Here is a 21,562-nt window from a genome sequence, read left to right on the forward strand (position 1 = left end):
AGATTCCATGAGGACAGGGACTGTGTCTTATTTGTGCACACCTCTGTCCCCAAAGCCTAGAATAGAGCCTGCAGACAGCAGGTGTTGACATGAGTAAAGCAGTGAATTCAGTTCACTCTTGCACTCTGGTATGCCTTCTTGACAGGGAACAATGGGCACTGGACTTACCCTGTAATTTTTCTTACCTCTGCCATTGCTTGGAGTAAGTACTACGTAGATATTTTGTTAATAATCATGGTTGTTTTGAATTTTCTTTTGAAATTGATTGGGAGATTTCTAAAAATGGGTTTGCTCATGGACACATATTGTAATACATCAATCTCTGATATAGGGAAAGATGTGTGAGATCAAATGGTTGTAGACCTACTGTATTTCTCTTCTCACTTTGCTGTTGTTGATGACAATTGTTTCTTCCCCTTGTCATGTTATGTATGACTCTAGCAGCTGCATTTTCTTTTTCTCTCTCTTTTTTTTTTTTTTTTTGGTACCAGAGATTGAACCCAGGGACCCTTAGCCACTGAGCCACATCCCCAGCCTTTTTTATATCTTATTTAGAGACAGGGTCTCATTAAGTTGCATAGGGCCTCTCTAATTGCTGAGGCCAGCTTTGAACTTTCCATTCTCCTGCTGCTGAGCCACTGAGATTACAGATGTGTGCCACTGTGCCTGGCAGCAACTGCATCTTCTAGTCTAATTTTTTTCTGCTTTGGACTAGAAAACTTGATATGCAAAATTAAAATAATTGTTTGCCGTAGTGGGGCTTGGATTAAGGTAAAAGGCTTGTGTTGACTGTGTTCCCTGGTCTTGGGTGTTTGTTTGGGCTCCGAGGCTCTCTTTAGTTCTCTTCATGTCACTTTTGAATAGGAAAGGTTATGGAGCAACTGTGGGATCTAGATTGGAAAATTGTTAGTACTGGTTGGATATGCCTTATTGGACATGCTTGGGAGAAGAAATGTTTCAGATTTCAGGTTTTTGCAATTTTTTCAGACTTATAATTGAACTTTCTAATCTGAAACTCTGAAATGCTCTGAAATCTGAAACTTTTTGAGGATGTTTTGGTTAAAATTGTTTAAGGGTGTTTATCCTGAATAGTATACTGTTTACAAAAGAAGAACCTAAGCTATTAAGATACTGGAGAACAAATGAGAGCTCACGATTTTATTTCTGAAATAATTTAGACAGCGAGCAGCAACTTTTTATTGTTTGTTAAGCCACAGTGACAGTGAGATTCCAAAATGAGCAAAAAACGCTTCAGGTGATTAAAAATGCCCAAAGCATCTCATGTCAGGAATTCTGTTACTATTGCCATTTAAAAGGGAGGGGGAGCCTTTAGATAAATCAGACCTGAGAGTTTGAGAATTAAATCTTGTCATTTTATATCCAGTTCTAAAAAAAGATTATGATTTGCATTTACTAAAGGTAATGTTTTTCTCATTTTTTTTTGTGATTTAATTTAATATTACTTAAGTGCACAATGCCTTTTGGTAATTTTTCCAGGCAATACATTCCTATTAGCAAACTACGGCAAGGACATGTGTGAATAAAATAGTTACCTGGTAGTTATGGGGGAGCCTCACAAGCTTGAAAATCAGACTTGTATGATTGGACAGTGTATGATGTCCAGGTCCTTTAAAAAAAAAAAAAAAAACAAAAAAAACAAAAAGTGAGACTGGGGTTATGGCTCAGTGGTCAAGCTCCTCACCTAGCGTGTGTGAGGTGCTGGGTTCGATCCTCAGCACCATGTAAAGATAAATAAAAAAATAAAGATGTCCACCTACAACTAAAAAAAAATAATAAAATAGTTACGAGGTAGCCATGGCACTCTCATCAGGAAGTAATTGAGACTGAAAGGGGAGAGTTTTGTCTTCCCCTGTACATGTCCCTGCGAAGCACTCTACCCTGTTCTCAGGCATTGTGTCTTTTGTAGACTGTGCTGTGTGCTGCAAACCGTGACATCATCATACTTTATTTTCCAGGAGTTTCCTAACTACACCACCTCTCAGAACTGAGGAAAAACAACATTGTTCCTGGAACGCCCTCTTTAAGGTACACATAATTTGACTTTATAATTGCAGGCCGGTCTGTTATTGGTGATGTGTTGGAATAAGATCTTCATTAACTTGTTTGGAAAATGATTTTTAAAAAATTTCTGACTGTCATATTAGAGAAACAGAAGAAATTTTATGTAGTTTTAATTTCTTTTTTAATTCTTGATTTAATTAGAATGTAAATGCAGGAAAAGTTGTTGGCAAGAATGTAAAACCCTCCAGCCAGCACCGCCATATATTTTACACTTACCAGACGGGAGAGGGGACCATTGAAGTTGTCATTGAACATAACTCCTTCAATCATCATCTTGACCATAGAAGCTTTTGTAGTTTGCTTTCTTTAAAAAAGCCTTTGATTTCTCAGATTGTTGATGTTAAACTTGATTTTCAAACTTGTGGTACTCATTCAACATTGTTTTCTGTTGTGAGATAGGGTTATAAATCAAGCTCCATTTACCATTGGCAGCTTGTGATGATCCAGACCAAAAAAAAAAAAAAAAAAAGCGTTTTCTTATAAGAGTGTTCAGGATTTTGTAGTCTTTGTCAGGGCACTGCAGAACACACTACATGTGTTAACCTGCTTGTGTGTGTTAGCACTTTGCCTCTAAGCACTGAAAGCACATCACCAGACTGTGTGTTTGAGATAGGATTGGTAGACAAGTTAACCAACTTGGGCCAAATGAGGAAACTAAATGCAAGGAAATGAGAGAAACAAAGCTCAGTGACTGGATTCACACTCATCACACTGAATTTGTATGATGCTATTCAAAGAATTGTATTATTGAGTCTCAGTATTCCTTCAGTTTGTTAGCTCTCTGATCAGTATAACTGAGGCTTTGTCAAATATCCTATTACAAAGTTCTTTGGGGGAAACTGAGGCATATGGAAGTGGATTGCCAAGAGCTGGACATAAAATTACCATCTGACTTGGGAGTGAACTGAAAGCCACAACTGCTGTTTGTACTGCTCAACATTGTTGGCTGCTGTTAGCAGCAAGGCTGATTTCTGAGAAACTGAGTCTTAGCACTTGTAGGTTTTGTATGAAGATATTGGTAGATGTTTCTAGATAAATGGCACATGATTACAGATAAAATTGTCCTTTTCTGAATGGATAGGTATTCATTTTGGTTGGTTTAAAACGTTTTCCTGTGTTTTTCATAATTTTAGACTTAAAAACCATATTTACAAGAATAAGGTGTTTAAGTTTAGTTATTTTTAAGAATGTCTTGTTGGGAAGAGGGAGAGGGGAACTTGATAAGGTTTTAGGGCTAGAATCGAAAATAAGGTTTATGGCTCTTTAGATTGTAGAGATGAATTTTTTTCATTGGAGTATGGTATTATGGTTTTTCTAGGGTAAACAATTAATAATGAATTCTCTCTTAGTGTTTCTTTAAAAAAGACCACTCCATAGTCACATATGTATGAAAGAAAATATTCCATTGCCTACTTGGCATTGGACCACGTGTGAAACAGGGGCCACATTCAGTAACTTGTACTAGATACAAAGATCTTAAACAGTCTGGATTGTTTCCAAGTCATTATTTTCAGCTAATTTTATTGTCTTGCAAGTGAGAGTGCCTCCTCAGGAATAATTCTCCTGTGTCTTTCTCTTGAACATCAAGTACATAGTGGTTCTTTTTTTTTTTTTTAAAGTAGTTTGGCCATATTTCTTTTAAATAACTTTTAATTATTTTGTAATTTCACATGCTTGACATTGACCTTAAAGCTATCGTTTTTGAAGATGATTATGTAGGATGATAGTGGTTGCTGTGCATTTATACTTGTGGCTGTCACAACTACAGGTGTTTGGATAATGTTTAGATCCAAAGAATATTTGGGCTGGGGAGAGGGGAAGCAATGGAGGGGAGTGAGCTTGCTTACAGAAAACATAATCACATTGCAGCTAAAAAAGTGGGTCAGAAAAGGATCTTGGAAGTAACTGTTGGATGTAGTATATGATGTGGGTATTTTAGGTGTATTTCAAGGGTTTTGAAAAGGATTTTATATTGTAGGAAAAATGACTTAAGTTTCTTAGAATGGAGCCTCTCAAAAACTAACAAGTGGATTAATGAATTTACAGTTGGTTCTTTAAAGATCTCTTCTTGTGTCTTGGATGGAAAGTTTACAAGTAGTGCTCACTTCAGCAACACATATACTAAAATTGGAATGATACTGAGATTAGCATGACCCTGTGCAAGGCTGACACACAGATTTGTGAGACAGTCCATATTTTTGTGTTGGTATTAAGAAAGCTTTTCTTTGTTTTACAAAAAAAGTTTAACATATAGGTTCTTTTCAGCACTTGGGAATGGAGAGTTTGCCATTTGTGGATTCCCATGTAGTAGATGCTTAATAAATTTTTGTTGAATGTTGAATGAATGTGTTCTAAAATTGCAGCTGGTATTGCGAACGCTCTCACCCTCCCCCAGACTGGGGCTGGAGTCCAGGGCCTCAACTGTGCTTGCCAGGCAAGCCCTTCTGAGCTGCACCCTCGACTGCTGATGTTTCGTCATGGTGAGGAACTGGAGTGTTCCTTCATGTCTGTGTCTCATGTTACGTGAGATTTACTGAAGGACTTCACGGGGTGATATTTTAATGAAATGTTTGCCCAGAATCAAGATACCTTCTTTTGTTTGTTCCTTTTCTTTCTCTTTTTTTTAAAAAAAATCATGTATTACAAAGGGGAATAGCATGTTGATTACATAAAAGTGTAGCAGCTACATTGTAAGTCATGTGTTAATTCAGTTAACAATGATTAATGGAAATACTTATGTACCCGTTATTTGAAAGTGAATAAGACTAAGCACTATTGCAGATAGTTTTATAAACTTTCTAAAAGGATCTACTCTGCCTTCTGCATTAAATCACTAACTGTGTGCTCAGTATGTTTTAGTGATTGTGGATTTACTGCTGAGTGAGGAATACTCTTTTGGTGCCTTTTAAGCACATCATGTGTAATTTAAAAAAGGGAGGGTGACTTTGATAGGGATCACTGCCAATATTCCCCTTCCTTACAACCTACAGAAAGCTCTTGACACTTTTGAAATGGTAGCTGCCAGCTAAGGTGAGACAGTATTTCTGTGGGGAGATTTTTGTATCTCCAAACCAATGTTAGGACCAGGGTAGTGGGAGGACAGTTTTGGAATTAAGGAGTCTTTTCAAGGAAATACCTACAACTTCATCGTTTCGCCCCTCTTAGTGTTGTGGTGCTCATGTGTGCTCCATAAATGTAGAACTGAGAGGAAGTTTTCCTGAGCTGGTGGATAAAGCCCTTCAAATAGGACAGAAATGGCCTGGCTGCGTGGGAGGCAGGAGCCACAACTCAGCACAGGCTTCACAGGCAAAGGCCTTTCCAACCAGGACTGAAGGATCTTTGTGTTTCAAACTTTTCAACTTCATTTTACTATGTATAAAATATTGTTCTCTAACAAGACTCTTAATAAAACATTTTGATTTTTTGAGTGAATCTTTACCTGGTAGAAAACAGTCTTTATGGATGTGTAAAGAAAGAGATTGAAGTTTGCATTTATGGGTTTAATCCTCAGGATGGAGTAGTGTTGAGCAACAGGTTCACAGTTTATTCAGAAGCAGTGGCCCAAAATTTCCATGATTCCCTGAAGGCTGCTGTGAACTTTATAAATAGCAGTAACTAAGGCTTTCTTTCTTCTTTGAATTAACGTGAGTAAGCAATATATTTTCCCCATTCACAACTATGATGTCTGTATGTCTGTCCTGGCGATTCTGACCCCTCTATCCACTAGATAGGAAGTAGGGGTCCCCTCTCCCAACACATAGGTTGTGACAACCAAAGAATGTCTTCAGACATTGGCAGATGTTTCCCTGGGGGGACAGAATTTCCTCCTTTTGAGAATCACTGCTTTTACATTTTCAGGCTTAAATGAGAGACATATAAGTGTTAAATAAGCAATTGACTAAAATTTTATTGCCAAATGAGTACTGCTTGGTGAATTTTACTTTATTTTTTGCAGTGCTAGGAATTGAATCCAGGGCCCTACTCTTCCACTGAGCTATACCCCAGCCTGCTGCTTGGTAAATTTTAGTGTTGGTTGTGTTAAAAATTTATAATTTATGGGGCTGGGAATATAGCTCAGTTGGTAGAGTGCTTGCCTTTCATGCACAAAGCCTGGGGTTCAACCCCCAGCACCATCAAAAAAAAAAAAAAAATTGTAATTTATTACATATAGTCTCATTGGAGAATTTAAGCATTTTTTGGTAGTAGTTTCTGACTACATGTTTCAATCAAATGGAGTTGTGAGCCATCTCCTCCAGGTCTACTTGAGGGGAACATTTTGGAGGCAGTTTCTTAAATTCTAGAAAACCCACGTATTTATGACTAACTGGAAATGCTGGCACCAGGCCTGCTTTAGACAGCATTAGCCAAAAAGGATCCCTTTGGGCCCCACCCTTTCTAATTTTAAGTTTCATTCAGAGTCTTAGACCCAGGGCAGAGTTGGTTGCTCCTTCTTGGACGGGGGTAGATGCTGGATTGATTTGCTTGACTTATTTTCTCACCTTGTGTTTTAGGCTCAGTGTTGTGAAGTTGTGAGGTCACTCTAAGTGATTTTTTTGTTCTTGTTGGTAAATTGTGCTCTCAAGACAGTGGAGAAAGAGTGGGGAAGGGAGATTGAATGGGTAAGTGAGGTAGAGAGAACTATTTCTTATTTTGGCAGCTGAAGGAGGAAAATGAAACAAGGCCATGGCTGACTTTTAAACCATTCTGGACTTGTTTCTTGACACTGGCAACTTGTATGCTAAGACCATTTTCTGGATCGTCAATGTTCCTCCTGTTGTTTTGTTTGATTATAAAAGTAAACAAGGAACAGCAGCACTGCTGGGGATTTTGGTGACTGAGGTAATGCTGTGCCTTGCCATCCCAAGTCACATTGCAGCTGAGTTTCTTTGGGGCTGTAGTCTTTTTTGCTCCTGGGCAAGAGAGAGTGCCAAGATTCCTGTAGTGACTTACTCGCTCTGCTCATTGATCTCTTTCTAGGGGTCTGGCTTTAAAAAATCATTTTGAGACTTTTTAAAAAGTTACAGTAACAAGCAATTATTTTGTAATAGAATTTCTAGTTAGTGTGCTGGCTTGACTTTGGTTGGTTGTTTTCCTGAAAGACCTGTCATTTCTGGTCTTTGTTGCTCATTGGTTATTTGTGACTTGCTTAAAACAGTCTTCAGCTTTTTGAAGGATGGAGGTGACTATAAGAAGACTGTCCCTATTTTTGACTTGGGAAGAAACTTACATGCACATGGAAATGATGCTTCTTCTAACTTAAAATTAACAAAGTAAACCGTCTCCTGTGTGCGCCACCCCTGGGACCACAAGAGCCACACCAGCGGTCTGAGTCCATCTCTCTCCTCTTCATCTTCACCTCTTTCACTTGTAATAGTTCAAATATTATGGATTGGTCTTTGCTATTCCAATCATTCCTTGTGGATGCAGCAGTTTTCTGGTTTAGGGTCTGTAATTAAATGAGGCCACCTGAAATAAACGGGCTAGGAAAACAGAAATGTCTTTATCATCATAAGGAAAAAGAAACAGGGAAAGTGAGAACTTACTTCCTTCTTTCAGTCAAGTAAAGAAAATGCTCCAAGGGTACCAGTTGGAGCCTGTGGACCTTTGAAAGCAGCATCTACGTTAGCCTGGTAATGGTGTTACTAACCCAGCTTGCTTCCAGTTCCTCAATTTTGAGAGCAGAAACCTTTACCATACACATACACTATAAAAAAACAAAACAAAACAAACCTCTCCATGCTTTTAAATTTGCATTTTTGAGTAGAAGCTGTAGTTTGCAATTCCTAATGTTTAATAAGAATTCTACCCTACTGACTCTGTGAAATGAACATGCAGAACATGTGGGTATTATGAATCATTCTAAAAACACTGTAGGAGACACAAAGGGAGACAGTTTGCTGTATACCATGGAGAAACATTTCTAACAAATCTACATACCTACATGCTAAATGGGACTATTTTCATAATTGAGTAGGTAACACCGATTTTGACTGAATATCGGTAATTACATATCTCCTCTATAATTTACCTTTTATTTTCTTTCCCTTACAACTTTTAGGTAGAACTTTAGACTTCATAGCACTGAATTAACCTGCACTGAAAGCTGTTTACCTGCAGTTGTTCACTTTTGTTGAGAGTGACCATGTCTCAAGTCCAAGTGCAAGTTCAGAATCCATCTGCTGCTCTCTCAGGGAGCCAAATACTGAACAAGAACCAGTCTCTTCTCTCACAGCCTTTGATGAGTATTCCTTCTACTGCTAGCTCTCTGCCCTCTGAAAATGCAGGTAGACCTATTCAAAACTCTGCTTTACCCTCTGCATCTATTACATCCACCAGTGCAGCTGCAGGTAAGCTTGTGAATCCAAGTGTCTTCTGTTTCAAATGTTTTCTCAGCTTGTTTTCTGATCTGTTAAGTAGGTTGCAGGTGTAGGTAGGGCTCATATTTACCATCTAGGAGCAGAAGAGAGCATAACCAACCATGCTTCTGTATCCCTGATCTAGAACACCGATTGTGTGTGGGGTTGATGGAAGCCTCACGCTGACAAATCATTTGTGTTGTGAGAAAGAGAATTGGAAGCGGCTCAGACTGTAACGCCTGGTCTGTTATAAAGTAGTGGTTGAAAGAAAGAATTGAATAGTAAGTACCACTTTGGACAGTCATTGTTCCATGGGAAAATTTTGCTTTTAATATTTCCCATAACTGACAATTCTTGTTTGTGTAAGCCTCCATTTTTATGCCTACACAATTTTATCCCAAGCAAGGGCAGTCAGATTTACTGGAAGGCAAAAGAGTGCATTGGCATTTGTTGATTTTTATTTTGAACAAGTGAGTTTAAAATCTGGGAGGTTCCAGAGGCAGTTCAGAAACCATAGTTGGATCAAATAGAAATGGAATAAAGAAGGAGAGATTTTTTTAAAAAAACAAATATATTTAGATTATTAGGAAATTGAAAATGAACTAAAGAAAAGACTCAACACTTGGGGAGAAAAACCTAAAAATGACATTATACCCCACCTTCCCTTGCAAAATGACAAGCCCAGTCAAAGAAATGAGGAATCACTATGGCGTCTCCATACCAGAGTCACCTTACAGCAAATTCTCCTCAACCCCCGCCCTGTACCTGGCAGCTTTCCTTGGATTTTCTCCTTTGTCCTCTCATTTCCTTTACTTTGGAAGTCTGTTCCTCCAGTTTTGCTTCTCCTGCTCAGCCGCAGGGCTTCTTCCCCAGAACCTTCAGGATTCCTTGGACTGCCTCTCCAGATGGTGTTCTTGACTTGTCACCATTCCCTAGCGACTCTGTTTCCCCAGATTTGCCTTCTATGACTGTCTTAACAGGAAGAGGCACAGACTAGTTCAGTCCTGTGGGGTTTATTGCTTTTTCTTCTCATGTGTTCTTTTACCCACACTGTGTTGACTTTGTAAAACTCCTGCCCACTGTGGCCATTTTACTTTATATGTGTAGTTGTCAGAAATAGGTCACTGTAGAATGGCAACATTTGGAAAGGCGAGGGGTGCTCCAGGATGAGAAGTTGAGTCTGTGGGAAATGGCAGCCCTGTAGGAGAGATGGTATTGGCATGTTGAGTTTGGTGAAATACTGAGGGGCTGCATCTGATAGCTGCCATGGTAACCAATTTGTCTCTGCTCAGAAGACTTCCTTGCTATCCCCCTTTTTGGCTATCATAGCAGTGCACCATCAACTTCCAGATGTTGCTTGCTTGCTAAGGTTTGGTAATTCCTTTGACTGCTGTTTTCTTTTTGGAAGACATACTGGCTCCTTGGTTACATGGCTTTAACTAGTTCAGAGAAAACTCCAGTGGTGTCTTCTCCAGGCATGAGCTCCCAGCATTGTTTGCAGATTTGCATCCCGCTGCTGAAGTCCTTAGGCCTTCAGTTTGTTCTCCCTGTTTTTATATCCCTGGGGGAATAGCAGTCTTGAATACTGCTAGTAGATTTCAGCATTCTTACGTTATTTTGCAGTTCCTTCTGACGTGGCAAACCCTAAAGAGAAAACCCCAGTGTGTCTTGTGAATGAGTTAGCCTGTTTCTCCAAGATTCAGCCTGAGTATAAGCTTTTGCGTGAGCAAGGTCCAACTCACTGTAAGGTAAATATTGTCCGCCCTGCTTATGCATTTGTAACCCACCAGGAATATTTTCTGTTTTTTTTACTACTGTTGAAAGTGGTGCTGTGATTCAAAATGTGTGTTTTCATACTGTTAAAGGCAACAAATGCAAATGTGTAGATTTTGAAGAGTTGCCTCTTTTTTTCATCCTTGCAGATTAACTCAAAGAAAATATGTGCTTCCTTTGGGATATGTGGCTTTTAAAAATCCAAATAGTGTGTGGTTAAGATTCTGAATAGAGACCATTCCCAAGTGCTGTGATTGACTTCCCATGGGTCCTCCAGGCCCTAGGCTGCCTCCTGTCTGTGGCCTTCCTCTGGCTCCTTTCCTGTTTGTTTCCATGTGGACTGGACAGGGAGAGGCAGTGTGTGTGTTTGTGTGAGCGTGTGTGTCGCAGAGGAAGTTAGTATGCCACTTGCTAGCAGTCTGCGTACGTAAAAGATTTGATGGTACAAGGTAGAAATTGGTCTCAAAGTCAGTGTTTTGGATTGTCTTTGATTTTAGTTATCCTTGTTACTTTCCTTATCTTAGAGAGTGAAGGACTGGCTATAACTTTAAATTGTACTGATCATTACTTTCAGTTCTTAAAATTTGCTGCCTGTGCTAAAATTTGTCTTGGACTTTAGTTTGGCATATCTGGCTTTATCTTTTTCGGAAGTGGTACAAAAGGATATAGTATGGGGTAAGAATTGGGCCATCTGTTTCTGATCCAGACCTTGTAGCAAAAATATTAAGGTTGAGTTACTTCCTTCATTATGTTTTATTTTTCTTCACATGCAAACCTCAGGCCTTGAATGAAGTCAGATTTCTTTTCATTCGAAAGTAACATCAAGTTACATGGTAAATAGGTACCACAGTATAGCAGGGTTGGGTGAGTTGCCCTTAGAGTCAGATGGCTCTGGGTTTGAACTCTTGACTTCTTACTAACTCTGTGACCTTGAACACCTTGTTACTTTTTTTGAACTTGTTTCCTCATATGTAAAATGGGGATAATAATGTCTACCAAATAGGTCTGTTGCTAGAATTAAATGTGAAAATAATGAGTGTGGAGTGCAATGCCTGTTTCTTTAGCAAATACTTGACAAATGGTAGCTATTGTTATTAAGCAATAATGTATTTTAGAAAAACAGAAGTTTAACACTCACATGAGCCTAGTTTTAAAATGTTATTCTAAAGCATAATTATGTTTGAAGTGTTTCTTTGTATTTGGAGGATAATTAGTCATTTTCTGTAACTGTTGTGTTTCCTGTACAGGATTTTTTCCCTTTGGATCCTTTACTAACTGTTTTTAGTATTTTCTGGAATATGTACTTTTTAATTAATTAATTTATTTTTTTGGAATATGTACTTTCTAACTTGAACTTCTGGTACCGTAGTTTGTCTATATGTTCATCTATCACTGCCTTTTTTTTTTTTTTTTTTAATTCACAAGTTGTTCAAAGAAAAGTTCTCTCCTTGGTGACTATTAAGAGTATTTAAAAAATCAGGGGCTGGGGAGATAGCTCAGTTGGTAGAAAGGCCCTGGGTTCAATCCCCAGCACCGCAAAAAATTAAAAAAAAAAACAAAAAAAAACAAAAAAAAACAAAAAAAAGCATAAGTCTGATTTACTTTTTTTTTTTTTGTTTTTTTTTTTGTAGTTGTAGATGGACACAATATCTTTATTTTATGTGGTGCTGAGGATAGAACCTAGTGCCTCACATGTGCCAGGCAAGCACTCTTCCACTGAGTTACAACCCCAGCTCCATGATATACTTTTAATTCTTTCAAAACCAAGATTCTAGCCTTACTTCCAGACCTCTGCATAGAAGGCAGCAGATTGGCGGCACACTGGAGGTACAGGTTCTGTTCATGAGGTTAATTACTTTTGTTTTTTTAGCATTTCCCCTCTCTCAGCTTCTTTTCATCAAATGATCACCAAAATGACCCAGGGATGGCACTGTATTGTGGGCATCTGCTATTGGACTTCTAGGCCAGCCAGGGTTTTGAGTTTATACTCTTTGTTACTATAGTATGTAGAGACCCCTAATGTTTCAAGGGGGATAAAGAATTCTTTAAATTTTCCCCAATTAGTAGAATCAGGATTCACTGAGGGAATCTTGAAGTTAAGACCTGCAAGAAAAATCAGCTGTGAAGTCACCGCCTTTGCCTGAGGCACCAAGTTTAAATGACCGCCACATGGCCAAACCAATGTTTCTGTGAATTATTTATTTATTTTTTGGTACCAGGGATTGAACTCAGGGGCACTCAATCACTGAGCCACATCCCCAGCCGTGTTTTGTATTTTATTTAGAGACAGGGTCTCACTGAGTTGCTTAGCACCTCACCATTGCTGAGGCTGGCTTTGAGCTCTCAATCCTCTTGCCTCAGCCCCACAAGCCTCTGGGATCACAGGTGTGTGCCACTGTGCTGGGCCTCTCTGAATTATTTATAAATGAGAAAAAGTGATATCTGGTTATAAATAAAATTAGAAAATCAGAGCTGCAGTTGATTAAGTTCCAAAGTAGCATCTCAAAATTTTGGGGGGTGTATCAGGCAGAACCACTTTGGGAACCTACTGAAAACACACTGACCCAGGTGTTCTTCCTGCTGTTTGGTCACAGTCCTGAGGGTGGAACCCAGGTGTCCCTCTGTTGCTTCAAGTGAAGCCAAAGTTGAGGAATCACTGTGCAGTGATGGTTTTTGACAGATATTGGTTTCATAGTGATGGGATTGACATAACCTAATTTAAAAATGGAGATGTGCACTTGGGTTACCTTTATTTTTTTAGTTTTTTATTTTATATATTTTTTTGTAGGTGGACACAATGCCTTTATTTTATTTTTATGTGGTGCTGAGGATCCAACCCAGGACCTCACACGTGCTAGGCGAGCATGCTACCACTGAGCCCCAGCCCCATTGGGTTACCTTTAAAAAAGAGAAAAGCCTTGCGTTCCTTAGCATGTGTTGAGGACAAAATGAACTGTTTGGACTGCCTCCTTAGAGTCGGGTTCAGAGACATTTTCAGGTCTTTGCTTGCTATGAGTCTGATTTTCTTCTAAAGGTGGAGGCAGTGTCTGAATAGTATAGTCTTAGGAGAGTAGAAGGCAGCAGTATAGAACCTATGGATAGTCCCAGAATTTTTTCAGGTTTTTGTCCTAATGGGTTTGCATTTTTAGACAAGAGTCCTCAAACATTACATTGTCTTAATTTGCATGAAATACTTATGTGTCTAAAACTTTGCGAAATCTCTTCCATGAGAAGTAATTGGAAGATACTTATTATTTGGATGTCTTCCAAATAATTGTTTGTTGATGGTCCTGGGGACTGAACTCAGGGGTACTTTACCGTTGATCTACTTCCTCAGTTCTTTTAATTTTTTACTTTTGAAACAGGGTCTCACTAAATTGCTCAGATAATATTATATTAACATATGGGAAAACAGTTTTTGGACTCTGTACCCCCACAAAGCGTAGTTTTTTCATGAAGTGCTGTTCAGTGTCAGTGGTTCTAGAATTTTTTTTTTAACTTATGAAAACAATAGGAATTAAATGGGGTGAAGGAATAAATTACTAAGGTAATAACCAGGCCTTGTAAAACATGATCATAAAATGTGTTCAAGGTCCAAGTGACATGTTACAACCGACATCAGATTTCTTGAATTGAGAGCTCGTACTTTTCTTGTGTAGATGTCTTAGTACAGCTAATCTTTGGAGATCAGCACTGGGAAACTGAAAGAACTACTATTAGAAAAGCCCAACACAGCAGGGCATGGTGGCACACACCTGTAATCCCAGCAATTTGGGAAGCTAAGGTAGGAGGAATACAAGTTCTAGAACCTCAGCAATAGGCCCTAAGCAACTTAGTGAGACTGTCTCAAAATAAAAAAACAAAATGAGCTGGCGATGTAGCTCAGTAGTAAGGCACCCCAGGGTTCAATCTCCAACACCACAAAAACAAAACAAAACAAAACAAAAAACAACACAGAGCTGCTGCCAAAATTTTGGAAGGAATAAAATTTTCTAAACCTGTAGCCTGCCCTTTTTATAGCAAAGGAAGAAAACAGGTATTATGTGTGGACCAAGACAGGTTCCTTCCCAAAAGAGTGTCTAGAGATACCCTTTTAGTATTTATGTGGACAGTTTCTTAATTAACTTGTAGGTTTTGAAAGCACAGATCCTACACTGCCTGTGGCAAACACCCATCTGTTAGGAGTTCTTACCCTGACCCTAAAGTGGCAGTTCTGTAGTCCTCTCTTCCTGGTCTGCAAAACCAGTCATGGGCAGGAGGCTTCCCCAAAAATTTTCTAAGATTTCAGAAAAACATAATGAAAGTATGTTTTTTCCTTTGATAAGGGTTGCACAGATCATCAAGAACATAGGTTTTAGGTGGGACCATGTTGGATCAGTGTGTAATATTGATATAATCTGTTGATCAAAAGTACTGATGTCAGTAATGTTTCCTGATGATTCAAAAGGAAGGGAAAATAAATATTTGTAACTTACATATAACTAGGAGGTCATAGCTCTTCAAAAAGGGCCTCAAGCAGGGAGAATACAAATCAAGAACTATGTCTGTGGAAAGGTTAGGACTGCTGACCCAAAGGCTGTGGTTGATGTGACTGTTTTGGCAAAGTCCCCTCCCACAAATGAAGTCTCCCCGAACTGGGGTAGGCAGGGACAAGTCTGTGTTTGATTTCTTTCTTTCTTTTTTTTGGTTCTGGGGCTCGAACCCAGGGATGCTTAACCACTGAGCAACATCCCCAACCCTTTATATATTTTATTTAGAAGCAGGGTTTTGCTAAGTTGCTTAGGGCCTCATTAAGTTGCTGAGGCTGGCTTTGAACTTGAGATTCTTCTGCTGTAGCCTCCGCTAGGATTACAGTCGTGTGCCCTTGTGCCTGGCTGCCTTTGATTTCTTTATGGTATTCTTCAAATTCATTCTCTACTGAAGGTAAATTCTCTGGGTATGTTCTTAAAATGATTCAGGCTGTACTTAAGATGCACTGTATAGATTTGGTATAAAGCAGAATTCTAACATGAGGAAGAGAGGCTGATAACTCCGGTGACCCTCTGTTTGTACAACCCCAAGTATATTCTTAGAAATTTGATTAATGCACTAAATTTGGTCAAAAATTATAATACAGAATAAGTCATTTTTTCCTCTGCATACTTCCTAAAGAGGTGTGTGTGTGTGTGCGTGTGTGTGTGTGTGAGAGAGAGAGAGAGAGAGAGAGAGAGAGAGAGAGAGAGATATCTTGGGATTCTAACCTAGGGCCTCATGAATGCTAGGCAAGGGCTCTACTACTGAGCCACACATCCCAAGCCCATAAAGAGACATTTTTTTTTAAAGTGGATTTTTGTGTGCATTTACATTGAATTTTACCATTGCTAGTGGCGGTCTCTGTTTGATATGAAAGTGTTGTTTTATTTTTTATTTATTTATTATTTTGAAGGGTTGTTTTTAAATGTGCTTGTACACTGACATTGACCTTTCTAGGCTGGTTTTGTTTTCTTTCTTTCTTTTTTTTTTTCTTCTTTTTTTGGACTGGGGATTTAGCCCAGGGTGCTTTATCACTGAGCCACATCTGCATTTTTTTTTTACTTTTTATTTTGAGACAGGGCCTTGCTAAGTGTTGGGCTGGCTTTGAACTCAGTGATCCTCCTGCCTCAGCCTCCCAAGCTGCTGGGATTACAGGCATTTGCCACTGTGCCTTGCTGGTTTTCTTTAAATGGTTTGTGAAAGTTTATGAATTGGATGGACTGAGAGAGCAAATTAAAAATTTAATAGTGTATATTTTCTAAAGCTGATAATTTTGAGGTAAAGACTTGCTTTGTTGTGTGTGAGAGTGGAACTCACTTTCCTAACAAGTATGACCACTGGTCAAACCCCTTTGTGATGTGAAGGGTGGAGATCATCTGGATGCTGTTTGGACCCCAGCTGGCTTCTCCAGATGAACTTACTGCTGCCTCCTCAGGTGTCTTGACCTGGGGTGCCAGCCCATTGCATTGTCATTCTCATGTATGTGTCTCAAGCTCAACACAGTGTTTTGCACACAGTATTTAATAAATGCATCATTCAGTTAAGTGGGATGCACAAACATACTTCTTCGTGAAAGTTTATAACATAGTAAATCAGAACAACTCAATTTATGTTGGTAAAGGATTTTCAAATTATAAAGTAATTTGGACAGTTAAGTAGGGTTTTTAAAGTGGAAAATTTAATGTGTATTTATTGTAACTTTTTTCTGACAGCTGTACAGTGTGGCTTTCACTGATAGCAGGTTAAATTGTTGCTCTCTGTGATAGCTCTTACAATATATTTTATGCTGTTGCCTGTATATTAATCTTGAGAAACCACAACAGATTCTTGGATTTCCTCACCTGATTCTAGCAGTGAAGTATTCAGGCCATTTTTTGTAATGCCCCATGAATATAATTAGTAGAAAGTATGGTGTTCTCTTTTATTTTAGTGATCATCATTCTTATGTTAAAAAAAAAAAAGTTCTTTGTGTTGATTCTGTGTTGCAGAAAGCATAACTCCTACTGTTGAACTAAATGCACTGTGCATGAAACTTGGAAAAAAACCAATGTATAAGCCTGTTGACCCTTACTCTCGGATGCAGTCCACCTACAACTACAACATGAGAGGAGGTGCTTATCCCCCGAGGTATGTATGTTTGTATTTTTGTAAAATACAGGTAAAAATAAATCTGGTCTTGTACCTAGAATATTATCTGTGAATTATGTGAGTAATGACTCTGGGCCCACTAAGTAGAGAATGAATTTTGATTGTGCTTGTGTCTTTAGAACTGTTTGGTGCACTTTTTCTTTTTTTTTTTTTGGTGCTGGGGATTGAACCCAGGGACTCATGCTTGCAAGGCAAGCACTCTACCCACTGAGCTATATTCCCAGCCCTGTTTGGTGCTCTTTTAACTTCTGTTTTTGAAGAGCGCCTAAGCACATTCCTCCTGAGCAGTGTTGCTTGGGCCCCCAGAATTCTAGCTGGAGAGCACCCTTGTACTGCTTTGTGTAAGTGAATACTATTTGAACATGTTTCTCTTCATTAGATTTCCTGGTTATTGTTTATTGGGTACCTTTTTTTTTTTTTTTTTTGGCGTTGCTGGGGATTGAACCCAGGGCCTTGTGCTTGACAGGCAAGCATTTTATGAACTGAGCTATATCCCCAGCCCTATTGGGTACCTTTTGACCTTTTTTGGGGGTACCAGGGATTGAACTCAGGCACTCCACCACTGAGCCACATCCCCAGCCCTATTTTGTATTTTTATTTGGAGACAACTCACTAAATTGCTTAGTGCCTCACTTTTGCTGAGGCTGACTTTGAACTTGGGATCATCCTGCCTCAGCCTCCCGAGCTGCTGGGATTACAGGCATGTGCCACTATACCTGGCTGCCTTTTGACTTTTTAACTTAAGTGTTTTGTAAATGGCCTTGGTGCAGTAAAATATTGACACTTGAAAATGTCCTGTGTTGAAAACCTGCAGGCAGTAATAAGACATGGATGATCAAAATGGAAATCTTTCTCTGCCTTCCCTGGGGAGGAGGGCATTTTAGAAACAGAAGTTTGAAGTGTAAGAAAGCAGGCTCTGCAAGGTTATGAACTGTTGGGGCTTCTAGAAATGAGAGTCCTTCCTTTCTTTTTTCCGTGCTGGGGATGGAACCCAGGACCTTCACGTAAGTTAAGTGTTCTACCACTGAGCCACACTCATCTCACAATGAAGGTTCTTTCTAAAAGACTTCAGTTTTAAAATTCACAGCCTCCTTTGGAGACCTGTAAGAGCAAATCTAAGCAGAATCAAAGCAAATTAAGTTTGTTTTAGCCAAAGTCTAATCCATTTTAGATTTTGTCAAAACAGGCTAGCATTATAAACTAAACTCATGTAATTTATAAGTCATTGTATGTTAATGGAAAATAAGTGAATCACCACACAGTATTTAGTTATATAAAAATTGGAGTCCAGTTTAAACTTTTACAAAATCTCTGGACGTAGCAATGCATTATTTTTAGTTTAGCAAGCAAATGCTAATGTGATTAGGCCATAATGAAGAAAATATTTGGAATTTGCCAGAGAAGGTATGATATGGTATGGTATCAATTTAAGACTGTAATCTTTCAAACTCCCTTTTATTTTTAGGTACTTTTACCCATTTCCAGTTCCACCTTTACTTTATCAAGTTGAACTTTCTGTGGGAGGACAGCAATTCAATGGGAAAGGAAAGACGAGACAGGCTGCAAAACACGACGCTGCTGCTAAAGCTTTGAGGATCCTGCAGAATGAGCCCCCGCCGGAGAGACTGGAGGTGAGGAGCAGCAGAGCTGCAGGGTCGGGAAAGAGCCTGTCAAGGTACTTTTTCTAAGGTGTACTGACAGCTGTCCGTGATTTTTATTACGTGATAGCCTATAAAATTGTCTCTTGTTTCTTCTTGCCCCGTCCCACCTTTCCCTTTTCATTCTCTCAGCAAGAAAGTTGGATGCCTTCTTTTTACTCCTGGCATGGTTGAGTGACATGAGTGTGAGGCACACACACTAGAAAACCTGGACGAGTGCTTCAGTGCTGACTGTTATGCTTGCCAGAGTCTGCTGACATATGGTACCAGGTCAGAGGATTTTCTGACCTGTTTTACCAGATACTTTTTATTTTGTAGAGTTGTTGTTGTCCATTGCTGCATAACAAAGACTTAATGGTGGTTTAGACATCAGTAGGCATTTATTTTGCTCACGAATCTGTGATTAAGTCAGGACTTGGCAGGGGTAGTTTACCTTTTACTCCCCATGTAGCTTTGGGGACCCACTTTGAAAATGGCTCATGCACATGGCTGATAATTTGGTGCTAGCTTTCAGCGGGGAGCTAAGCTGGCTCTTTGTCCTGGGAACCTTGGTTCCTCTCTTAGTGAATCTCTGCAAGAACTGCTTACACTTTCTCATGGTATGGTAACTGGGTTCTGAGAAGGAGCATTCTAGAAGATGAGAAATGGAAACATCTGCCAGTGTCTTAAGGCCTGTTTTCAGTAATCAGAGCATCACTTCTTCCGGATTTTAGAGGGCAAGCTATGCACAGCTCTGATTCAAAGGAAGAAGGTAATGGAACCTCACTTTTTATTTTGCTTTCCTAAAAGTAAAAGCACTCACATTACTGCTGGGTGCAGTGGTGCACACCTGTAATCATAGCTACTCCGGAGTCTGAGGCAGGAGGATTGCAAGTTCAAGGCCAGCCTGGGCAACTTAGATCCTGACTCAAAATAAAAAAAGGGGGCTTTGGGGTATAATTTGAGGGTAGAGCACTCCTGGGCCCAATCCCCAGTACTGCCAAAAAAACAAAAAAAAAAACCAAAAAACAAAACCACATTATGTAAGTTCACCATTTTAACCATCTTAAATTCAGTGACTTTTAGGACATTCACAATGTGTAGAACCCCTCTTCTGGACAAGAGGAGTATCAAAAGAATTTGGGACCATGTTTTAAAACCGCCATGATAGGAAAAGGATTTTAACTTTTTGTGAGTAAACAGGAATATCATTTTTAGGAAATTGATGACTTCATGTTACTGAGGTGAGGGGCCAAAGCTTTAGTGACTTTCTTTGGTAAGGCAGTTTTATCACAAATTCAGTCACCAGAGATCTAGAAAAAAAACCAGTGAGCAGAGAACATTGAGGTCATGGTTCTGTTTAATCCTGTAGGAAGTGTCATCTGAAAATGCCCATGGGCAGCGTTTGGCTTTTCCTCCCCAGGTAGCAAGTTCACAGAGAACAAGAAAGTCTTGCCCCGAATATAGGGCTAAGCGTGTGATGCCACCTGGGGACCCACATAGACCCTGGGCAATGTCCTGCTGAGGTCTGACCTAAACCCAGCTGGCAGTGAGAACCCAGCCTAGGAGGGTGCTCTGTGGCTCATGGCTAGCCACACAGGAGCACTTGGTGTTACCTTTGTTTTGCAGCGTTCCGTTTTCCGTCTTAATCATATATCCTAAGTCTAGGGGCCACAAAAGATCAGTGAAAGAGCCAGTTCTCTGTAACTTAAAAGAAGATTTAGTGAAGTTAAAAGAAGGAGTCTCTTAGTGATGAGATTTGTTAAAACACCAAAAGGATAGTTGATCTGAGTTATTTTGGAGACCTTTACTTGACTTTCATGCTCATGTAATTGGAGTGAGGTGGAGTAGGTTTTTCTCAATTCCTTCTAGCCAACAGTTGATAGACGATTGCTGAATGGTGTTGGCATGTGGGTTGTCTGCATCAAGATCACTAGAGCTTAAAAAATTCCTAGGCCTACCCCACTCGATTCTAAGGCAGCAGGGGTTGGGTAAAACCCAGCAGTCTGGTTTCCGCTGTTTTTGTTCATGTGCTTTTGGGGTGACTGTAAAGCAGAAGCTGGGAACCATAGCTCCTGAGTATTGTGGGCACCTCACAGTAGCCCTTCACATCCACCTTGGGAGTGTTCACAACACTGTTGCACAGGGAAGGCACCTGTGGGTGACTTGGAGTCTGACGCGAGGGCGGGGCAGTGGCTGTAGCAGACGCTCTCCTGGGGAGGCCTGTGAGGAGCTTTGCCTGGAGTGATGTTTCAGTCCACACATTCCCCTTGGCTTCCCTTCCCTTGCTCCTTTCTAACTCCGTGTGGTTTGAAGTAGAGACAATGCCTTTTGGAAGTGCCTGGAAGACAGTGATTGAGAAATAAGGAATCAGAAACTGGGATGAGAGTTCTTCTTAGAAGTAACAAATTATCTAAGTGTGCTGCCTCCTTGATTTTACCAGGCCCTCTTGTAGGTGGGTAGCAGGGAGTAAAGAAACATTTTTAAAATACAATTTAATTTTTTTTAAAGTAGTGCACATGAACCAGGCTGTAGTGCAAGTCTATAATCTCAACTGCTCAGAAATTCTGAAGTAAAGGGATTGCAAGCTTGGGGCAACCTGGGCAATTTGGTGAGACCCTGTTTCAAAATAAAATGAAGAACAAACAAGGCTGTGAATTTAGCTCAGTGTTTCAACACTTGCCTAGATGTGTGAAGCCCTGGGCTCAATCCCTGGTATGGCGGGCGGGGAGGGGAAGTATATGTGAATTATAAGAATTTTTGAATTAAAAAAAAAGGAAAATAAAGAGTTTATAAATTTCTACTTGTAGATAATCACTGTATATGTTTTGGATGTTAGCGCCCACATAAGTAAATACATGCACCTAACTTATTTCATAAAAATGGGATGATATGGTATAGTAAATGCCTTTTTTACTGAAGAGTTTATCATGAATATGTTATCATGTCATTTACTTAAAATTCCCTGGAGGACTCATTTAACACATATTTAAGAAAAGAAATTTAAAAAAATTAGTTATAGATGGACACAATACCTTTATTTTACTTACTTTT

The 21,562-nt window shown here is 39.4% G+C and overlaps 1 protein-coding gene and 1 non-coding gene across 9 annotated transcripts in view; both read left to right on the plus strand.

The window, feature by feature from the left end:
* The window catches only part of Stau1 (staufen double-stranded RNA binding protein 1), a 54,304-nt gene that overhangs the window by 8,011 nt on the left and 24,731 nt on the right, over positions 1-21,562 (plus strand). For 3 of the 8 annotated variants that reach the window (XM_047538774.1, XM_047538776.1, XM_047538775.1), the window contains exons 2-5: positions 1,977-2,046; positions 8,141-8,429; positions 16,712-16,850; positions 18,337-18,502. In XM_047538774.1, the coding sequence (XP_047394730.1) occupies positions 8,225-8,429; positions 16,712-16,850; positions 18,337-18,502 (510 nt within the window). In that variant the 5' untranslated portion in view covers positions 1,977-2,046; positions 8,141-8,224. Of the gene's footprint in view, positions 1-1,976; positions 2,047-8,140; positions 8,430-10,061; positions 10,187-16,711; positions 16,851-18,336; positions 18,503-21,562 lie in introns of those variants that run through there. The other 5 variants (XM_047538777.1, XM_047538778.1, XM_047538772.1 and 2 more) reach the window with 3 other exon arrangements.
* LOC124978377 (U6 spliceosomal RNA) lies at positions 4,180-4,282 on the plus strand. The gene has a single exon (XR_007107410.1). It is a non-coding gene; the product is annotated as a U6 spliceosomal RNA (small nuclear RNA).

This window comes from Sciurus carolinensis, chromosome 2 (genome assembly GCF_902686445.1).
Source record: "Sciurus carolinensis chromosome 2, mSciCar1.2, whole genome shotgun sequence".
NCBI lineage: Eukaryota > Metazoa > Chordata > Mammalia > Rodentia > Sciuridae > Sciurus > Sciurus carolinensis.